Genomic DNA, 21,784 nt, shown 5'->3' with positions numbered 1-21,784 from the left:
CCCACAGCACCCCTGTCCCCAGCCCAGCTCCCCCAGCACAGTGGGTGATGGCAGCTCTTGGTGTTAGAGTGCAAGGGTCTGCCCTGGCCAGGAGGAGGGGGGACCTCTATGCTAGGATGTCCCTAAGCACATGGCAGCAAGTGCCAGTCCCAGCCAGGGACCTGCAGGGTCCCACAGCCCCTGGTCACACTCCTGGCACATGTGGTAGCCCTGGCACAGAGGGGGCTCCTGGTGCTGCAGTGGAAGGGCCCCATCCTCAGCCCCAGGGATCCCCCAGCACCCACACCAGCCTCAGGACCGCCCCCCCCTAGCAGCCCCATAGTGTGAACATGGGGCTGAGGCAGGGTTATGCTGCCTGCCCACTCCTGGGGTACACAGCTGCCTGCATGGAGGTGTGGACAACAGAGCTCCCCGACTCCCCTCGGGGGCAGCCTGTACTGTTTGGCAACTGGAGAGTGAGGCACTGGCCCTCCTGGATGCTTTTCCAGCCCAATGCTGGCCCCATGGGACCCAGGGGCTCACCAGGACCCACACCGCTGCCCCCACCACAAATGTGTGGGGACGTGGCCACAATGGCACCCAGGGGCTCTGTGTGGCTTCCAGAGAGTTGATGGGTGCAGTGCTCAGAGTGTCTCTGTTTAATTCCCCATCCTAATGGGACCCCCCTTCCCTGGCCCCGGGGAGCCTGGGGGGTTGTGGTTCCCTCTCTGTCTGGCACCCACTGGTGGCATCCTGGGGGCACAGTGACCACGTTCCCTTGGGAGCAGTGCAGCCTTGGCACCAGAGTGGGAAGAGTGCATTTCTGCATCCCTGCTACGGCAGCACCACGATCTTCTTCTCCAGTGTCTGTGGGGGGAAGAGGACCCTCCTCATCACAGTGTCCAGCTCCTCCAGTGCCAGCTGGGCATGCAGCACCGTCGCTCCGTCGGGCTCAGCCATCACCACGTGTTTCAGCAGGCGGTAAAGGTCCCGCAGGACGTCCCGCAGCACCTGGCCAGGAGAAGTGTCAGCACCCGCCGGCACCTCGCATGCACCCAACAACCTAAAACGCAACCCTCGGCGTGCCCTGGCAGGAGTGGGGCTGCCCCTTCCACAAATGCTGCCGGTGCCAGGACACGGCGGCACCACCACCACCACGCTGCCTCGGGCGTGAGCCCCGGCCCTCCCGTGACTCAGTTTCCCCAGGCGCTGGCAGCACAGCCCAAGAGCAACAGCGCGTGGCGGCGTCCCTCCAGCATGGGGGGAAACACCAAGCTCCCTGCTGCGGGGGTTCCCATGGGGAACCAGCCCTTTCCTCCACCAGAGCTGAGTCCCAACACGCTCAGTGCTGGGAAGCCGTGAGGGAGGCCACGGCCCATGGAAAAACTGGGCATTTCCAAGTCAAATCAGTGCTGTGTAACTTCCGTGGCTCCTGAGAGCTGTCACTGCCCCACGGCATGGCCATCTTACATGCTCCCACAAAGTCCCCTCTGCCCCAGGAAGGATTGAGCACTGAGGGGATCTTTCGATGGGGGAGGCACAAGCTGGAGGTCCCAGTCCCATGGGATTTTCCTGGGAAGCTGCCTGAGAAGGATCCTGGGGATGCCCAGGAGCCCAGCAGTGGCTGTCCCTGCCCCAGCAGGTGACCCACCTCGGTGGCTTTGTCACTGAGACCCCGCAGCAGCAGGACCACCACGTGCACAGCAGCTCGTCGCACCTCCGCCTCGGGGTCCCTCTTAGCTATGGCAGTCAAGCAGGAGGTGACCTGTGGGGACAGGATTGGGGGGGCCATCAGCAGGGGCAGGGGCACCCCACACAGGAGTGGTGCTGGAGGTGTCCCTGGGGCTGGAGGATGAGGATGGGATCTGTGAATCCAGCTGGAGGGGTAGGGAAGAAGTGGGAGAAGGTGCCTTGGGCAGGAACTAACTGTGCCCCCAGGCCCTTCCTGCAGTGCCATGGCATCTTTAGCTGATTATAAAGCTTTTTGCCCTAAAAATCAGGGCTAAAATTCCCTGAGCATTTGCTTCAGTTCCAATGATTTTTACAGTCTCCATTACCAGCAAATACCCCTGGAAATTGTTGTTGTTGCCCCCCCGCCTCCCCTGAAATGTCCTGTTGCCCCCTCCAGCAGCCTTGCTGCCTGCTAATGAACCACCCTCATTAATGAGTGAGAGCAGGGACTCAGGGAAGGGCCCAGCTGTGCCGGGATGGAGCTGGTACCTCCTGGATGATGGAGCCCAGCTGGAAGCCAAGGCGCTGGCAGAGCTCGCCCAGGTTGGAGAGGCTGCTGGCCCGCAGAGAGCTGTCGGTGGCCCGTGCGCCCCGCAGGAAGGCCCGGACCAGTGGCTCCCGGTGCTTGACCACCATGTCCCCTGAAAGAGAGAACAAAGTGGCACATCAGGGGCAAGGAAAAGACCCCTGGCCCCTCCTGCCAAAGCCCCAGCTCTGCTGGGAGCACAGGGATTAGGCTCTGTCCCCTTGCAGCATGACCCAACAGCTGGATGCAACATCTGGAGCAGAGATCATGCCCAGCTCAGGGTCCTGGTCACAGCCTGGAGGCACCAACAGAGCATTGGTGGGGACATGCCATGGTACCAGAGATGGACACCACAGCACAGTCCCCCAGCAGCCCCCTCCAGCACACACTCCATAGGAAAGAGCTTTGCCTGGGGACACCCAGTATGTCCCATGTCCCTCTGCCTGCCCCTAGCCATGGAAAGTGACCCCAGACACCAAAATGAAGCCTGAAGCCCTCATTCCCACATCATTCAGCCACACCACCCCCACCACAATTAGCGCAGGGAGGCACCATGGATGTGTGAGCTGCCTAATTAAGGGCTGGCGTGCTGAGGCCGTGACCAGCATGAACAATCACCATGGGTGAGCTGGAGGGCCAGCGGTGTGTGCCCGTGGTGTGGGCATGGTGCCATTTCCTGGCTCTCCTGAGCTCTGGAAGCTCCTTGAATGATGGTGTCCAGCTGCTAATGGAGGCAGTGGGATGTCACGGTATGTTCTGGTACATGGGGACAGGACTGAGCCCTAGGCTGGGACACTGGGGCTTGGGGCCATGGAATGAGCAGACCCAGTGCTGGCTGTGGCCCAGGGCTGGGCAGGGACAGGCAGCAGGTCCTGCAGGAGCACTCTGTGATGGCTTCACCTATTTGTGAACAACAGGCTGGGTGCTCGGAGGGGCACAGGGTGGGAGTGCTCTGGCAGCACCGCGATGCCTGGTGCCCACTGCAAAATCCCCTCCTGGGTGGGTGAGAAGCTGCTCCAGTGAGATGGCAGGCAGGGACAGGGATGGGGACAGAGAGGGGCAGGGGGGTCCCCAGGCTGCAGCAGGGGAGCTGGGAACTGCAGCAGGGCTGCCAGGGAGAGCAAAGCACTTCTGGAAGCACCGGATAAATCCTCACTCTGGGATCCTGAAGCTTTGCAACAGAAACAACTCTGTGCCATTTGTTCTATAAATACGCAGGCGAGCCAGGACGTGTCAGAGTCGCTGCCGGCAGCGGAGGCACCGTGGGGCGGGGGGAGAGCCCCCACCGAGGCCGTGCCCACCATCCCACTGCCAGTGGTGCTGCCAGCAGCTGCCCAGGGAACCCCAGCGTGGTGCTGGACACACCAACATGACCCAGGACTTTGCCAGAGTTCTATGGGAAGGTGATGGCACTGATGGCCCCAAGGATGGCCCATCCTCTGTCCCCATCCTGGCATGATCAGGCACAGGGAGCACCATGTCCAGCAGAGTTCAGGGATGCCACCCAGCCAAGGGACATGGCTGTGGGAGCTTTGCCATGGAGGAGAGCTCTGGCAAGCCATGCAGCCAGCTCCCAGGGGAGCCCTGACCCTGGGGCTGGGCTGGTCCGGGCTCCGCAGAGGGATGTGGCTCTGCCATGGCTGAGCAGGGAGCAAAGCACCCCCAGCGATGACCAAGGACCCCAGGGGCAGCGGGGACACATGGCTGCCACCTGCTCCAGCCGCCTGCTCCCACGGGCCTTGCCTCAGCTGGGGAACACGTTGAGGTGTTTTAGGACGTGTCCCGACACCGTGCTGGAAAAGCCTCATCCAACTTCCACCCCTCAGCCCAGCATGTCCGGGCGCTTCCCGGGAGCCTCTGAGCCCTGTGCTGCCGGCTGAGGGGCCGGTGGGCTGCCAGCAGGCTCTGCCAGCACACTCCTGCCCACCAGCAAATGCTGGCAAATCCTGACCAGCCATCCTTTGGCTTCCAACCCCCTGTGGTGGTGCCGGACAACAAGAAGCCCCCGATAGCTTTGTCCCCCGGATCTGGTGGCATTGCAGAGAGCAGTGAGGGACCAAGTGGTGCCGTGGCTGCTGGCAGCAGCCAGCATCACCGTGCCTGCAAGGACTCACCCAGTGCCTGAGTGACACGCATCAGCACCTCTCCAAGCTTCATCCTGGTGACCGTGGCCATGGTGTCCTCCGGGCCCTGCACAGGGCACTCGTACCGTGCCAACAGGACGGGAAGGATCTGCTCTGGGTACTCACTGGAGAGTAGGGCAACACCTGGGGACAGAGAGAGGAAAGTGTGGGTCAGGGCTGGGCATGAGGATGGCACATGCCACTACCCTTGGCAGAGGAACCACAGGCCACCCCAGTGCCCTCAGTGCAGGGGGTGCAGCCTTCACTGCCTCACAGCACATCCCTCCATCAGATCTGGTTGGGTGCCAAGCTCAAAAATCAATAATTTAGCAGCTGGCAGGAGGTGCCTGCTACCTGCTCATGCTCTCAGCTCCTGGCCATGGGGCACACTGAAACCCCTGGGTGTACCTGGCGCCAGGTGGGAGCCAGCACCTGAGGGTGCCCTGCATCTGCCACACCTTCCTGGGGACAAGAAGGGCTCAGCCCCTGGCATGGGACACATGCTGAGCCGTGGGGCTGTCCTGGCTTCACCATCCCTTTAGAGGTGCGGGTTGGGGCCAAGTGCCAAGCAGGGCTCCGGCAGCACCAGGCACAGCTGCTCTCCAGGGAAAGGGCCGGAGGCAGTGCCGGCAGTGCCAAGCGCTGAGTCAGGCTGAGCCCCGGCTCTGGGGCAGTGCCTTCACCTCCAACCCCATTTCCCAGCTAATGGCAGGTGCCCGGCATGGGTTACCCTCCACAAGTCCTGGCACGACTGCCGGGGCACTGACCTCTCTTTTGGCATCACGTCAACTGCAGCCCAGCTAGGTGATCCCCGGCAGTGCCGCTGTAGCCAGCTGTGGTGGCAGCCCCGGCCCAGCTGCTGCGGTGGGTAGCCCGGCTGGGGGGCAGCGGGGAGCCTGCCTGGCACTGCTGGCAGCACCGCACGCCACAGGTGCCGCTGGCACCTTGAGTCACCGCCACAAGGAACCGCGTCAGGGTTAATCACCACTGCGTCTGGGCTGCCAAACACCGCAGCTGTGTGGGGTGGATTCATCACCGGGACGGTTGTGTTTCACCTGCGGGGCAGGGACAAGCCTGTCCCCGCTCAAGACCCAACAGGCCGAGGGAAGCTTGGTGATAAGCTCCTTATCCAGCTGCTGCCGGAGGTTCACTACCCTATGGCAGCCGGGGCTCCCGGCAGCACCAGCACTGCTTCAGCTCATGGGAATGGCAATGGATCACAGAACCAGCCCACAAAATGCCTCTGTAGTGCCATATCCATGTAGTGGGCTGGCAGCGGCTGGCTGTTACCATCCTGGCCATGGGGACAGCATGGCAGAGGCCTAGGGAAGCACTGGTGGGTCCCCAGGGCCCTGGCTCTGCCAGCATCAGCTGTACCAACCAGCCAAAGCATCATCTGGGCACAGGGCTGGGGCTGTGCCCCCACCACACCAAAAGTACAGCCCCAACCTGGCACAGGGACAGTGACCAGTTCCCAGGGGTAGAGATGGAGCCCATGGGCTCAGGAACGTGGCCAACCCTGCACACAGCTCCCAAGCTCAACCAAACAGCACCATAACCAAGAAGGCAGGAGACACATCCCAGCCACCGCTCTGTTGCTCATTGCTCTGGCTGCCTGAAGCCCCCCCAGAGCAAGACCTCCTCCTGCAGAGCACCAGCATCACTCACCTTGGATGGCTGAGAGGTAGACAAAGGCATCGTCGTGCTGCACGTTCTCCAGGAACACCTGCGAGGAGAGGGGAGGTCGTCAGCAGCGGCCCCGTGCCCAGCCAGCACCACAGGTACCACCAATGGTGACAGTGGGGTCAGAGGGCTCTGATACCATTGACTGTCCCCAGGATGGAACAGGATGGGGACCAGAGCGGGAGCCTGGTACCTGGAGGAGTTTCTCCTGAAGCTGAAGTGCCTCTGGATCCCGCTGGGTGATGAGTTTGGCAAGATGGCGCAGGGCAGCCGCCCGGCTGGGGGGCTGAGGGTCATAGGCTGACACCAGGAGCTCCTGAAGCCCCTCCTGGGCACAGGGAGCAGGACCCACGGCACCGGGCTCATGGCTCACCCTCTGCTCTTCACTCCTCTCTCTGGGAGCTGAGGTGCTGCTGCGGCTGTGCTGCGACGGTGCCCGGGCACCCCCGGTGCTGGGGGCTCCACCGGGGATGCCGGCACGGCTCTGTGCTCCCACCAGAGGCTTCTTGCCCAGCACACTGTCAGCAGCAGTGCCCACGGTGCTGGGGGCGACGGCCCCGTGGGTGCAGATGGCGATGCGCAGGTCGGTGGCCAACTCCTGGGTGAGGGGCTCGGGGTAGGTGCGGGAGAGCTCCTCCAGCAGTGGCACCAACCGCTTCAGCACCGCAAAGTCACCGGATTGCAGCTGCCGAGGGGGAAGAGAAACATTGCTGGCACTGCCACAACAGCAGGCTGGCTCCCTGGGGATGCATGAGCCATTTTGGTAGCCCCGTGGCTACCTGATCACTGCCACAGCATCTCTGGCAGGTCAGAAGCCAGCAGCTATCCCTCCTGGGGTGCCAGGAGAGAAGGTGGGAAGGGACAGGAGCCCAAAGGAGAGCGGTGCCTGTGCCAGACCCTGGGGACATCCCTGCCACACTCCTTCCAGCACCGTGCCAGGTCCTGCCTGGAAGCAAGCTCTGGGCAAGACGGCTGCCACCTGCCCTGAGGCCACAGCACCCAAGGGGGAGAAGTTCCTGCCCTAAATTGGATTTAACTGCTGAGCCCCGAAGGAAACCCTGGGCTGTCACACCTGAGAAGTGATGCTTTAGTGGAGCTTTTGGTGGAGTGTGTAAAAACCCTGGGCCACAGAAATTGAAATAGCTCTGCAGCTGCCTCCAAACCCTTTCACATCCAATTTGCCGAGTTCAGTTGCCTGGAAGGGGGCCCATTAGACCCACGAGACTCTAGGTTTACATTTCCTCCAAATAATGTTCTTTTCTCAATGTCAGGAATTAAACAAGACACAATAAATTATCTTTTCTTTCCATTAACAGTTGGGTTTTCCTTCAGGCAAGTCCAGGAATGATGCAACCCTGGCAGCTCAGTGACGTAAGCACAAGCCAGTGGGATTGCAGGACAGTAATGAACACGGAACGGGGTAACAGAGCAAGGTACTGGTTTTATGGAGGATTTTTAAGCATAATAAATGCTTGAAACAGCAGGAAATTCACTGTGCTCTGGAGATGGAGCCCATTGTGGTGTGGGGATGCAGAGGATGGATTACTAAGGTTTGTATGTAACTGTGCTGCTCTGTCAGCACCTTCTGGGAAGCAGATTTTGGATAATAAATGGAAGAACTGGGTGCTCTGCCAGAAGCTAACCATTGGCCAGCACCCTGGCACTGCTCTGAGGAAAAATGACATATATCCATATACACAAGTGCTTGGATTGAGCAGGGAGCCCAGCCTGGGGTGCACCCCAACCCTGACACGCCAGCCATGGCTCCCCTCAGCCTCTCCCCCCAGGTCTCCCCCTCACCTGGACAGCTCCGCCGAGCATGGCAGCCACCAGCCCCATGGCCATGGCAAGGGTCTGTGCCTCCACCGCCGCGCCGGGGCCCCGTGCCGGGCTGAGGCAGGCCCGCTGCAGCATGGCTGCCACCAGCTCCTCCACCTGCCAGCCGAGAGCGCGGGGAAGAGTGGTCAGGAGGGGAGAGAGCCCAGGGGTGCTGCTGCCCAGCCCTGCCCCTCCACCAGGACAGGGCGATGGTGACAAGGTGGTGGCTGCAGGGACAGGGGAAAGTAGCTCAACCACTTCTCTGCCTCCTCTCCCTGCTCCACCACGGCCATGCCGTGGAATAGGAGCCGGAAAGCTGCGTGGGATGGGTCAGCATGCAGGAAGCCCAGCAGGTTTGTATGAAATACAAATTGGGCTTGGAAAATTGACCAGCTGACCAATTGACCACCACTGAGCCACATGGAGCCAACACTCAAGCTGGGCCATTTACCACCTAGGTCACTTATTTGGTCATTTTCTCAATTTTTTTTCTTTTTCCCAAGCCTGTACCGATCCTGGCTGGCTGGCATCAGCCTTCTGGACTCTTAGCACAGACACCCTTGATCCCACAGGCTTCCTGTGCTTCTAGTGGAGTTAGAAATCATGTATTTTCTGTGTCTTTGCACCACAAGGCTCAGGGTGAGCTCACCAGCTGCAGCAGCACCTGGGCTCCCACCCATGCTGGATGGGGCTGATTCCTCCATGACAGGAGTCTTGCAAAATATGAGGAACTTCTTTGGAAGACAAAGTAGGAGGGCAATGAGGTGCTATTGCACCAACCCACCCCCCATTTCCAGCCTCCAGGGCACAGACACGAGTGCAGGCACCGTGTTTCTTCATCAGCAGAGGAGCTGATGGCTGCCAGATTTGTTAAGCACATCCCCACTGCAGCGAGGAGGGGGGCTATGGAAAAGGCTCAGCGACCTTCTGGGCTGATTAGTCTAGAAATGAAACACTGTGAAACAGCAAGAGTAGGGAGTGAAAACAAGTGTCAGAACATCTGCTCTTACAAAACATTGACACACAAGCTGAAGGGGTTGAAGTTATATTTAATGCAAAAAAAAAAAAAAAAAGGAACATCGTGAACAACTAATCTAGCAGGAGATAGCTACTGAGAAAAACAAAGTTATAAAAAGAAAAACAAAGCCTTGATCTTCAAGGAAAGAACAAACATCCTAATCTAGAAGGAAAGAAAAAACATCCTAATCTAGAAGGGAAAAAAAAAGCTTGAAAAATAAAACACTGGGGTTTGTTTCTGCTCACGCAGGAGGAGAGCACCCTTGGCCTCGTGAGGAAATCAAGTCAGTCTCAACAAATTCAATCATGAAGGGAGGAAAAAGTAAAAAAAATGTGTTGTGCAACTGAGGAGGTGCACAGCTGCCACCAGCTCCTGGGGTCTGGCAGAGGGACCTTGTTTGTTCCCACCCCACTCAGCACACAGCCAGGCTCCAGAGTGCCCACAGCAAGAGCAAAAGCCACAGAGGGACCTTGTGCTGCAGAACCTGCTTACAAACAGCTCTGCAACTGCTGGCCCGGCCCGGGGGAGCTCCCTGAAACACAACCCCCAGCTGGAAGCGCAACGGCGTTTTTGTCTGCGTTTCTTTTTTTTCGTGGGTGGTTTCTTTTCAGACCAGATTCACGGCTGGACCCAGAAGCCTGGCAAAACCCTTCCTTGTTTCCCACGCCACCTTTCTGACCAGCCCTGGGTGGGTGTGATGGAGGCAGGTGAAGACAAAGCAGCGCTGGCTGCAGCACCGCGGGCGCCGCAGTGACACCGGCTGGGTCCCCTCTGTCACCACAGAGCGCACACAAAGGCTCCTTTGTCCCCAAGAGCAAAATGGGGAAACCTGCCTCCACAGTTAACTGCATAACCAGGTTACTGAGTTAAAAGAAAACAACGAGGTAGGATGAGGAAGTTAAAATAAATAGGCTGGCCTGTGAAATCACAGCATTTAACAGATTCCGTGACTGCCCATTCATGAAGACACGGGACAAGTACCAACGGTACCAGCACAGCTACACCCACACTCATCACCTGACACACTGCCCTCTGTGTGGGTCCCAGCAACAGAAACCTCACAAAGCGTCTATCTGGGGACAAACATGTGGCAGCAGTGCCATGCCATGTTCATCCATCTGACAGCTCAGCTACCACAGCTCCTGGAGGTGGCTGCAGAGGTGTGCCAGAAAAACCAGGCACCAACACCACAGACAGGCAGCAAGTGCCTGCTGAGAAGGTCTGGGGGGTACAGAAGTCTTTGAGCTCTGTTAAACCTAGGAATACATTTTGCTTAAAATGAAGAGAAGCTGGTGAGTCAGAGCTGTGATCCTCCCCCAGGGAGTGCTCTGGGGACTTCCAGCACACAACTATGGGTGCAAACATGAAGGTATCTGCTGGGCTACCCCCTCCTGCCTCTGTCCCTCCTGCTGGCACTGCACAGGACAGTGTCTTGCTGACACACTTGTGACTGCACCTATAAACTACTTCTCCTGAGGATGTTCCTGCTGTTTCTTAGCTTCCACCCCCTTAGAGCCCAGAGCTCAGTCTGCCATGCACTCCAGCCACCAACCCCCCAGGGCTTTGCTGTGACCCACCTGAGTGATGTCTGTGAACACGGTGTCTGAGACACTCTCACACAGCGTGGCCACAACCTGCAGGACCAGCAGCTTCCTCCCCTGCCTGGCGTGGTCCTGCTCCAGCTCCAGGAGACTCCCTTCTGGCACTGCAGCCGACTCTGAAGCCACCTCGTCCTCCACAGCCACGCGGGTCAGTGCCTGCCGGGAGGGAAGCACAGGGACATGGTTAAATGCAGCCAAATCAGTGCCAGGAACATTGCTGTGCCACCGGTGCCAGGAACTAGTGTCACCACACCACCCTTCCTGGGTGCTCCACATCCTCCTCCACCCTGTTACCTCCCCTCTTCCAGCCTCGTCCCCTTCCACAAGCACACATGTCACCAGGCCAACCCCTGGCAAATATCCATCCCCACAGACACCACATCCAGTCCCTCTCCTAGGGCAGCCACCCCCTAGGCCATGAGGTTTTGCAGGACCTCTGCTTGCAGTCTTGCTTTGGCAGGGGCCACTCACAAAGCTCTGAGGTCCCCAACACAAGGACAGAGAGCTGTTGGAGCAAGTTCAAAGGCAGCCACGGAGATGATCCAAGGGCTGGAGCAGCTCTGTTATAAAGACAGGCTGGGAGAGTTGGGGTTTTTCAGCCTGGAGAAGAGAAGGCTGCAGGGAGACCTTAGAGCACCTTCCAATGCCTGAAGGGGCTCCAGGAAAGCTGGGGAGGGACCTGGGACAAGGGCCTGGAGGGATGGGATGAGGGGGAAGGGTTTCCCCCTGTCTGCCTGTACCTTCAGGCAGTGGATGAAGAAGTCTCCAGCTAGACCACTCTTCTGGCAGTGAGACAGGAGCTCCACCAAGTTCTCCACACGGCACTGCTCCCAGGAAACTTTCTGGTAGAGGGCCTCATCTTCATCACTGAAACAGGGCACTGTGTCACCAACATGGATGGACATACCCAGACCCCCTCCAGGGCAGGCCCTGAGCTACTCCACACAAGGTTAAAGCCACTTCTCTTGCAAGGCTTCCCTCACAGCACCACCAGAGAGGGGAAGGCTGGAGGCAGCTGAGCCAAACTATTGCTCATTTCATTTAATCTATGCGATCCTGCATTCAGTTTATTAATTAACCTGCATTCATGAATGGAATAACATTAACTGAAACCCTGAGTGCAAGACGTGTTCAATGCAGCCATCCCATAAACAAGGGGATCAGCTCTGGCTAATCCGTGCAGTGCTCATGGCCATAAAACCAGGAAAGACAGGGGCAGAGCCCTGGCCATTAGGAGAAACTTGAAAGTAAACCCAGTTTAACCACAGGGCAGACCTTCTTCTAATTCAGGTCAGGAACAGAGCCAAACCAAGTGTGTTTGTGTAGGTTTTTTTCACAGGTGGTCCTGGTACACCCATTCTCAGACACTGTTGTGCAGACAGCACTGCCCTGGAACCTGCACCTGCCAGCCAACAGCCACCCCTTCAAAGCAAATGTCACACTGCTGAGCAGTGTGCCAGCAGCTTGCCTGGCTGGAGCCTAATGGTTGCAGTTTATTCCCCACATGCCCACGTTCTGCCTCTCCTGGCTGAGACCATCTGCAAGAGCAGGAGGGGAGCTCAGGCGCTGGCTCTGCCGCCCTGGCACCGCTCAAGTCCTTGCTGTGACAGTGCCACCCGTGCCCAAGGGATTCCACTCACCACCAGACAGGCTCAGGCTAGAGGGTGGAACCTGAATTTGGGGAGTGCTGGGACTTATGATTGTTCTAGGCACAGCCCTCCGACGCCTGACACCGCTCACCTGATGGTGTCCTCCACCGCGATGGTGGCACCACCCTCGCTGCCCACGCGGAACCGGCACCGTGGGTGGAGGGCAGGCACGCTGCTGCTCAGCCCCACCAAACCTTCCAGCACGGACAGCGACGTCTCTCGCTCCGACTTCTCCAAGAACCACAGCAGGATCTCCTGGCACGGGGAGCTGGCAAAGAGAGAGAAAGTGGTGACCTTGCCCTGCCCACCATAGCCCTCTCCCTGCACACCAGCACCACGGCGGGGGGGGAGCAGAGTGCTCTGGAGCAACCAAGGGCACTCCTCGGGGTGCTCTGGGCTGACAGCTCCGGCAGCCAAAGGTGTTTGTGACGGTCCATGAGGGGATCAGCTGCACATCCTGTCCTTCTGCTGTTCCCAGATGGAAGGATTTGGGGCCCTCAATCTTGCAGCCCCGCTCTCAGCAGTGTGCCTGTACAAGGACAGCCACCTCTGCCCCACACCAACCTGACAAAGCACAGAGCTGTCAGCTCTGCCAAGGCAGAGGAGGAAGGAGACGGGGAGCACAGAGGTGGCAGGGGAAGCCCTGCCAAGGCGAGGTGCAGGTTAGTGGGGTGGAGCAGCAGGGCTGTGCCAGGGGTCTGGAAAGCTGAGCGCTTCCAGGCAGCTGTGGTTTCAGTCACCCCTGCCAAATTCCTCTGCAAAGAGAGGAGTGAGCAGCGACTCTGTTCACCCAGCAGCAGTGTTCACTTGGCTTGTTCCACCAACCTGCCACAGCACTCGTTACTCTTTCAAGTGATTAACGATGGCTTTAATAATAGCAGCAGCTGTGTCTGTACAGACCTTTTAGGGAAAGCCTCCAGGACCCATGTGCCACTATCACCAAAGTGTAAACCACTCAGAGAGTATTTATTAGGCTGGGACAGACTCAGGTGGAGAAAGGACAGAGGCCAACCAGCACCGGGTCACCACTGTCCCTGCCACCACAACTGACACGCTGGGGGAGCTGGGCATGAGGGACAGCTGTGAGGGGCCTGTCCTACCCCAGGGAGAAGAATAACCTTTCATTTCTGAGAGCCAGCAATCAAGCTGCTTCATCCGGTTTTTATCTTGTTTCTAAGTCCCTGGTACACCCAGCCTGTGTCACCATCTCTATCCAAAACCACAACCACAATCCCTTCTCCAGGCACCCACAGGACATTCCTGCCTCTACTCCCAACCTTTTGGCTTCAGGGAAGACAAAAACTAAGGTGAGAACTCCTTGAGAACTGCTTCCTCGGGCACAGACCTGCCAGCGAGGTTGTGAACTGTGCCTACGCCTGCTTTGAATGAGAGCTCTTCAGGGTGAGAAAATGGATCTCTGCTCGTGGCCCATTCGGGCACATCCGCTGGAGGTGGGCAGAAAGGAGAAGATGAAACCCCAGAAGAAGCCGTGCGCAATCCTCCCTTACCGTAAGTGTGACACATTCTGCTTGGCAAAGGAATAGAGAGAAAAAACCACTCCCAGGACTGAGTGCAAGGATCCCAGCAGCAGGCTCGAGCTGTCATTTCCAACCACATACACCTACAGAGAGAAGGGCATGGGGAGGAGAGTCAAACACCTGTGTGGAGCAGAGGGAAGGACAAAAAGCACTTCTGCTGCAGAACGGCTGCTGCTAGGGAGGGTGGCAGAGGGTTTCCAGGCTTTGTTTCTTTCAGTCTGGAGCTTTGTTTTCCCTGATTATGCCATATTCTGTATTAAAAGCATTATAACCACGGCAGGGCTCCAAGCTACAGGAACACTGCAGCTGGCCATGGAGGAAGTCTGTAACGTGAGACCTTACCCCTGGGCAGCAGAGATGCAACAGGCACATTCGAATTAGCAAATCTTTATGGAAATCCTGCACCTCAGGCCATATCTCAAAGACAAGAGATCAGTCAGCTGGGCTGACGTGTGCTGAGCTGAGCAAGAAGTGGGTTTCAGGGGCTTTGAGGAGGCTGTAGGGGCACGTTCCTCTTCTCCATCCCAAGCAGCACCCTCCCAAACCACGTTCCTTACCTTCCTCCACCAAACCAGCACCCCCGTCACCAGCTCACCTCACACAGGTCCCATCTTGCTGCCCACACAGTCTTATGACATTGTGTTTCCTTTTGAATACTTTTACAGGAATTGTCCAAAACTAAAAGCCAGGTAAAAGGGTGCTTTCAGTCAAAGCTGTAGTGCTGGGAATACTCGGTCTAGAAAACTATTAAATGCCAAACCTTGCCCAGGATTTGCTATGTTCAGGTCCTCATTTTAGCAGGCTCTACCTCCCTCCACAGCTTTTAGTTGGGGGACTTAAGTTGGGGGGCTTTTTTAGGGGGGACACTAGAGTATTTTTACAAGTTGTCCAAGGGCTGTCCAGCTGCTGCTGGCTGGTGAACTACATGCTCAGAAGATGCTGTCTCCCCACATCTCCAATCAAGCTGGAAGTACCCTGGGGGTCACTCCAAAGAGCTTTTTTGCCTGCTCCAGGCAGTGTGACAGCTCAGGTAGGAGGGAGATTGTCCTGATAACGTTCTGCCCCGGTGCATTGATGCAAACAGACCTTTTTTCCTGTGCTAATCCCCGTGGAGCCATTCTTCCTACCCAGAACCTTTTGTACACAAAGCCTCCCTGATGAAGCCCCAAGGATGGTTTCCCACTCAGCATCAAATGACACTTGCTAGGCAAGAAACCCCCCTTGCAAACCCACAGGCTGGAGTGTCCCTCCCTAATCTGGCTGCTGTCAGGCCTCCAGCACTGTGCCATTAAGGAGGGACCCACCCCACACTCCCCCAGCACTCCCATTGTGAGCAGCAGCCCTCCAGACTGGTCTCTGCCTGCCAGCTAGTTACAACAGATCATTACCACGAAAAATACTACAACAATCACAGCATTTAAGAGCTTAGCCTGCCTAGGGGCATGCCAGTAAGCAAGTCACCAGCTCCTTAAAATTGAATTCCTGGGCTGGAGATGTCCTTCTTGGGTTGGAAGGAGCTGCAGAAAGCTGGGCTGAGGAGTCTGGTGATGCTGGTGGAAAAAAAGGAGCTACTAGGGAAGGTTTTGGAAAAGAGGTTCCCATAGTTTTGTTCCTTCACAAGGAGGACAAGAGCAGAACCCACTTCCCCTCTGAATGCCAGCACCAAGGTCTGTGCTGCTGAGCACCCTGTATTTCACTGTAAGGGAGCAAGGAGCTCCACAGAAGGTGCTAAATCTGCACCCTCCTGCCAGTGAGACATTTCTCCTACTACAGAAGGGTGGCTGCTATTGTAAAAGGTCAGAGGCCAGAGCTTCCTTCCACCTTCCTGACCCTTCCCCATTCCCCAGCACTGGATCAGGGCTGGGAGAGCTGCTGAGCTCCATCAGTCCCTCCTGCTTCAGCAGCCAGGCACACAGACCAGCTCCGAGCTACTGTCCTGCACCAGGAACAGCTCTAGAGAGTTCAGATCCAACCACTCCCTGCGAAGCAGTCTGCATTTATCAACTCATCTTGCTTGTCCAAGGGGACTAGAGAGACTGCAATGCCTTTAGCCCCCTGAGAGGTACCAGCAGGGGAAGACAAACCACTGGGGACACCCAGTGTGGACCAGCTGCAGTGTCCCCAATTCTGGGACACCTGAGGTGAGGACACAGCCAGGACAGCATCTCCCCCATAGCTCAGCTGCTGCCCACCCTCCTTCCCCCACACCCACATGCTCTCTGCTTCCTAATGACCAGGATAACCACAGCACCTCTCCCTGTGGCTCTGCCATGCCACCAAGCTCACACTCACTCTTTTTCTCCCTGGTGACAGTTCAGCAGCCACAGAGTCACACTGAACCCTCACTTCACAGCACCTGCTGCCAACTCCTGGCTGCCAAGTGGCTGCACACCCACTGTGCTCAGAGCCAGGGGCTCTGCCAAGCTGCAGGCTGAGCAGCCCTGCACCTCCATTCCTTCTTTTCCAGGTCACTCATTCCAAAGCATTTTAGGCAAACCAAAGAGCTGGCTGCTGCCCATCCCACTCTGCCAGGGGTTAATGCTGCAAGAGATTTGGAAAACCTTCCACTGTGGCTCAGGCTGCCCTCTGCAGACCTGGGAGTGGGGAGAGCAGCTCCTAGCAGGTTCTCCCACACAGGTAACCTGGGCTCAGCATGAGCTGTATTATCTGTGCTCTACAGGGAGGAAACTGAGGCACAGAGGCACTAAGAGGAGGATGAGCCAGTGACAGCCTGGGAGGAGAGCTCAGGCATCCTCTGGAGATTCACTACGTGTGGGATTCCCTGAGATCTGACCAACTGCACACTGGAAGGTGAGCAGCAGCATCTTAGACAGGGACTGGCTGTCCAAGGCAACATGTGTCAGGCAGCAGCACTCCTGACTCGACCTCCTGCCTGCTCCACCATCACAGCCCAAGCCCTGGAACTGTTCTGACAGAACACCCAGATGCAACACTCTCAGAAGCTCACAGTTCAGCAACCCTCAGAAAGTCTTGCTGCAGCTGACAGAGAAAGAGGATGCAAAAGCACCATGAAGACACCTGGCAACCAGCCCACTGCTCAAGCTCTTCTTACTTTGACACAGCAGAAAAATGCTGGGAAAAATAAAGAAACCCAAAACCAGCCAGCATAAGCTCACTGCCATCTCACAGAAGATTTTGGTGTGAGAATGCTTGAAAGGCTGCAGTCAGTGCCCGTGGTGTCCAGCACAAAGCTGCAGTTCTGCCAGCACAGTGCTGCACACGGGGCTGTCCTGTGCCACAACTGTGGGAGGCGGTGGGATTTGTCACGGTCTGACACATACAGTGAACTGCTCAGAGTGTCTCAAACCAGCTCAATCTTAGAGGTTTTTTCTTGCCTACCCTCAGGCCCAAATCAGACACAATACCTTGAGCACATCTTCCACGCAGCTGCTGAGCTCTGCCTCTGTGGCCAGCACAGTCCCTGCTGTTAAATCGTCCTCTGACAGCTCTGAAAAGAAAGGGCAGACACATCAGCACCCCACACACTGAGGAGTCTCCAGCAGGATGGCCCCTGCCATGCCCAGCACCAGGAAGGACTTTGATCACTCACTCCCTGGCCTCCCCCCACCTCCATCAAGGAATGGCTGAGCTCTCATTAGCAGCATGAAGTATCACTGCAGTACTGTAAACTCTGTAAAATTACGAGTAAAACAAAGCAGACCACAACTTCTTGATGCATTATTCTCCAGAGAGCTGTTAGGTCAGTGTGGGGAATGGATGGCTTCTGCCAGGAAGCCCAAAATGAGACTGTCAGACTGGGAGAGTTTCCCAAATTGCACATGGAATAAGCCCTGCTACTTGGCTCTTATGCTTATAGTAATTTGGCTCAAGTGGTAGTAAATATGGTGCACACAGACATGTTCACAACCGACAGCACCAGGTTTGCACACTCAGCAGCCCAGCCTGAGAAAATCGAGATGGAAAGACAAAGATCAGCAAGAGGAGAAGCCAGACCCTGGGCTGAGGTGGGTCTGGGCAGGGAGCAGCTGGTACCTGCAGTCTCGGAGCACCGCAGGAGCGGAGCCAGGAGGGGCTGCAGTAGGTGCTGCTCTGCCAGCTGAGGGTGTCCTCTCACCATGGTGAGCAAGGTTGTGGTGGCCACCCGCTGGAACTGGAGTGCTGTCAGCTTGTCCTGGATGTGCAGCAAGTCCAGAATCTGGAAGGAAAGTCCATGATAAAGGAATGAAGATCAGCAGTGCCCCAGAAGAGGGGTGGGCCACCTCTTTGCAGGCCTCAGCAGAGCAGAGAAGCTTCCTGCATGCTGCTTTGCTGGACATTCTGGCACAAGATTCCACGTATGGAAGAGTCAGTCTCCACCCTGCGTTAGCACAGGATGTGCTTCTGGGCTCAAACCTGCATCACTCCCACAGCCAAAGGCTAGAGCTTCACAGTAGAGAGCTCTTTGTAGCTGAACAGCTCGTGCCATCAGGCAACGTTATCCAGCAGTCCAATCATATATGGAAAATTCAAGAGCAGGGTGGAAATGTGTCTGCTGACACGTTCCACATCTCCAGGTTGTCCTGACTCCAGCCAGGCCACGCTCCAGCAGAAGTGACAGCACCAACACTCTCCAAGCTAAGAGCTGGGTCCACAATCCCAGCCAGAGTGGGCGTGCTGTGGGGAGGGGAGGAAAAGACATACCTGGGGGCACACCAGGTAGTAGTAGTCCTCGAGGGAAAGGCACTGCTGCGGGCAGGACGCCAGGATCTTTGCCACTGCGTCGCATTTTCTCCAGTCCACAGCTGCTGCTTCAGCGCCAGCACCACCTGCTGCACCAGCAAAAAGGAAAGATCAACTCAGACTGACAGCAGACACAGGGCCAGTCTTGGCTGAAGCCAGATGTTTCTGGCCAAAAATTGGATTTCTAGCTTTTATTATGAACATGTCTCAGGTGACACCTGAATTGAATGACAGAAAGGAAAAAAAACACTGCCCAAGACGTTTTGTAACAGAAAATTATTTCTACAAGTAGGTGTATGAGCCAAGAAGTGGAGGGAGGCTGTGTTTGGACAGTGTCATCAGGTTGGTATTGGCTGGAGGAGGCTTTGGCACTAAAAACCATGGGATTCAGCTTTTAGAAAGCAACAGTTCTCTTTTCTGGCAGGAAATGTAGAGCAGGGGAGCAAAGCTGCAGAGCCCAGGAGTGGGATGGGTCTCAGTCCACTTGCAGCTGCTAATAGCCCAGCACCAAGCATGGCTCACATGGAACCAAACCACATTCTGTACACACGAGGTGTGGCCCCACGGAGGTACAAACAGCCTAAATTAATTGGGAGGCTTTCAGTCTGCACCTCAAACACTGACAGCGTGCTCTGAACTAAAGGCATTTGCAGTTGGAAGGTGTTCAGAGTTTGGGGGAGCAGCACAGTCATCAGACACAAATCCGCAGGAGTTACAGCGTCAGCCTGGCCTGACAGAAGCTGTTTCTCATGCCAGTGCTCTGATGGCACTGTCCTGCCTGGGCCCCTGGTGGGATGAAGCATCTCAGACACATCACCACATCATTTCATCTGTGATGCTGGAAGCCACGAGCAGCGTCAGAGCACCCTACTCACCCCCTGTTCCCTCCATGATGCCCCGAACCACAGCCTGGACCCCATTGGGTCTCATGAGCCTCTCGGAGAGCAGCTGACCACAAAGGCGCCGCAACCACCCTGGAGCCGGCGCAAGGGCTGCTTTTGTTTCTTCTCCAGGAGAGGGAGGACTCTAGAAGGAAACAAAGAGCAGGCTAAGGAACTTACTCCACGCTTCTGTACAAAGCCCCACTAATAGGGAAACAGCCTGCGCCCTGCCCTGCGGGGCTTGAGGCAGGAGCACAGGAGAGGGAAAGGTTTTAAATAAATCACTTCTTCATCCAGTGGCACAAAGCAAATTAGGGCTTAATGAGAGGGGCCAGCCTGCCCAGGAGCATCCCCTCATGCAGAGCTTCCCCCTTTTAATTAAAACCTCTCAGCTCAGGCAGCAGCTCTGCCTCATTAACAAAGCACCACTGGGGGGACAAGCTAGGCTCAATGAAGGTAAAGGGGGCTGCTGCACGGTGCCACCAAGTGCCTCATACAGACCCTGGGCAGCCCCCACAGGTGGGACAGCCGAGTTTTGCCTGCTCAGATATGGCATGCAATCCCAGCTGGAGCACAGCAACATGGTCCCCAGACATCCCCTGTGTGCACCAACAGCTCCTCACATCCTGACTTCCATGAGCAAGCACCCACTTGGGAGCTGGGATGTGGTTCCTTCCCTCAGGATTTCGCCAAAACAACACAATGGAGATATCAAACCTCCTCCTCCCCAACACCACAAGGCAGCCTTTGGAACAGCCACCAATGGCAGCCTGTATGGAGGCAGCAGTGCTTCACCCCTCCTGTGGAAAGGGGAAGAGAAGGCACTGTGCCTGGCCAGGCGCAGGGGACACAGCTGCCAGACCAAGGTGGCATGTGTCGCCATGACCATCTCCATGTCACACACAGCCTGGTATGGGCACCGTGGCCAGTGATGTGTGCCCAGCCACTTCACCTGAGTGTTGGGGATGAGGGTTCTGCACCAAGCTGGTTCTTAAGGTTAAGAACATTTCCAGGAGGGTTGGATAATGAGAACGCCCAGCCCTGGCACTGTGCCGGGGATAGTCCTGCCGCTGGGTACCTGCTTGGGCCGTCCCTGCAGGACCAGCAGCTCCCGCACCGCCAGCGGTTGGTAGACACGGTCCAGGACGTGCCGCAGGGCTTCTCGGCACCGAGCTCGCTCTGCTTCTGAAACACCCTGGAAAATAGCAACCCCCAGCGTGGTGAGGACAGCTTGGCCGTTGGCTCTAAACCCTTTGGTGCCCCACCAGCTCCCGGGTTTGGCGAGTGTGAGCCATGGGCTCAGCCACAGAGCGGGCTCGGGGGACTGGTGACCGCGACAGCATTTTGGCAGAGCCGGTGCCCAACACCGGCACTGACCGCGCAGCAGCGGGGTCCCACGGACCTGGCAGTGGGCGGTGGGGCCGTGGCCCAGCAGACTGAGGCCGGCGAGGAGGAGGCCGAGGTGGCGGGCGAGGAGCGGGCCACCCAGCGCGGGGTGCTGGGCCAGCTCGGTCAGGGCGGTGGTGACCGCATGGAGCCGGACCCCGCGGGCAGCCGGCGGGACCGGGGACGCTGCAGGGGGCCCCGGGCGCTGCCCCACGCCCGGTGGCAGGTAGGGCACCAGCCCTAAGCCCAAGGCGGCCCGCAGCGCCCGCCCCACCGCCTGACCCTGTGCCACGCTCAGCGTGTCGGCAGCGAGCGGCGGAGCGGCCTCGGGCCCGGCCCCACGGGCGGCGGGGGCGACTTTGGCGAGAGAGCAGAGCCGCTCCTTCAGGCACAGCAGCAGCGCCAGCAGCCCGCAGGCAGCGGCCCAGCCCGGCTCCGCTTCACCCGCTGCCCCGGCGGCCAGCGCGGGGGCCCGGGCCAGCACGGTATGGCGGAGGCCGCGCAGCTCCGCCCAACCCAGTGCCTGCCGCAGCCGCTCCTCCAGCTCCGCCGCGTTGCTGCGTAGCGTCTCCGGTCGCAGCGCGGTCTCCGGGCCGGGCTCACCGGGGCTGGCGGGTGGCCGCAGCAGCAGCTCCAGCGCCTCCACCACCCGCTCCACCTCCGGTCCCGGCTCCGGTTCCGTGGAGCCCGCCATCTTAGGAAGGGGAGGAGCCGCGCTCTCGGCCGCCATCTTGGGGAGGGCACAGAGGGGCGGAGCGACACCGCCCGCCGCCATCTCGGGGGAGCTGCCCGCCCGCCCGCCGCCATCTTGGGCGGGGCGGGAGGAGCCGGCGGGCTGGCGCCATCTTGGGGCCGGGCACGGGCACGGGTGGTGCGGGCGGTGCCGCCTCTCGGTGGCGGCAGCCTGGGGCTTAACTGCTTCCCAGCGCGGGGGACACAGGTGTCCCCATCCCGGCCCGGTCTGGCCGTGTATGCCTCATTCCGGCTCCCCAGGGGTGCCCATAGCACCAGCCCCTCCGGTAAGTCAGGTATTTCGGGAGAGCTCCCGTGCCAACAGCAAGGTCTGGCTGCAGCCCACAAAAGTTACGGCTTCCAGAGAAAAGCAGCGTTCTGTCTAAGGATGGAGAGCCCAAATACAACTCTATCACAA

General features: G+C 57.9%; 1 protein-coding gene across 2 annotated transcripts; it reads right to left on the bottom strand.

Annotated features, from left to right (window-relative positions):
- Positions 1–623: 623 nt before the first annotated feature.
- Positions 624–21,336, bottom strand: TANGO6 (transport and golgi organization 6 homolog). 2 transcript variants are annotated; one of them, XM_030457908.1, is made up of 17 exons: positions 20,651–21,336; positions 20,327–20,443; positions 19,243–19,393; positions 18,329–18,456; positions 17,681–17,843; positions 17,053–17,135; positions 13,637–13,749; positions 12,220–12,396; positions 11,220–11,346; positions 10,456–10,635; positions 7,843–7,977; positions 6,236–6,727; positions 6,028–6,085; positions 4,351–4,503; positions 2,200–2,351; positions 1,631–1,744; positions 624–990 (listed from the first exon to the last, which is right to left on the bottom strand). In XM_030457908.1, exons 1-17 carry the CDS (start codon positions 21,326–21,328, stop codon positions 814–816), a joined length of 3,198 nt encoding a protein of 1,065 aa, XP_030313768.1. In that variant the 5' UTR covers positions 21,329–21,336; the 3' UTR covers positions 624–813. The 2 variants fall into 2 exon arrangements, with proteins under 2 accessions (XP_030313768.1, XP_030313769.1); XM_030457909.1 differs by having other exon boundaries at positions 18,329–18,453.
- Between the last annotated feature and the right edge of the window lie 448 nt (positions 21,337–21,784).

This window comes from Calypte anna, chromosome 11 (assembly GCF_003957555.1).
Source record: "Calypte anna isolate BGI_N300 chromosome 11, bCalAnn1_v1.p, whole genome shotgun sequence".
Classification (NCBI taxonomy): Eukaryota; Metazoa; Chordata; class Aves; order Apodiformes; family Trochilidae; genus Calypte; species Calypte anna.
Note: the sequence above shows the minus strand (reverse complement) of the source record. Positions and strands in the feature narration are given on the sequence as shown.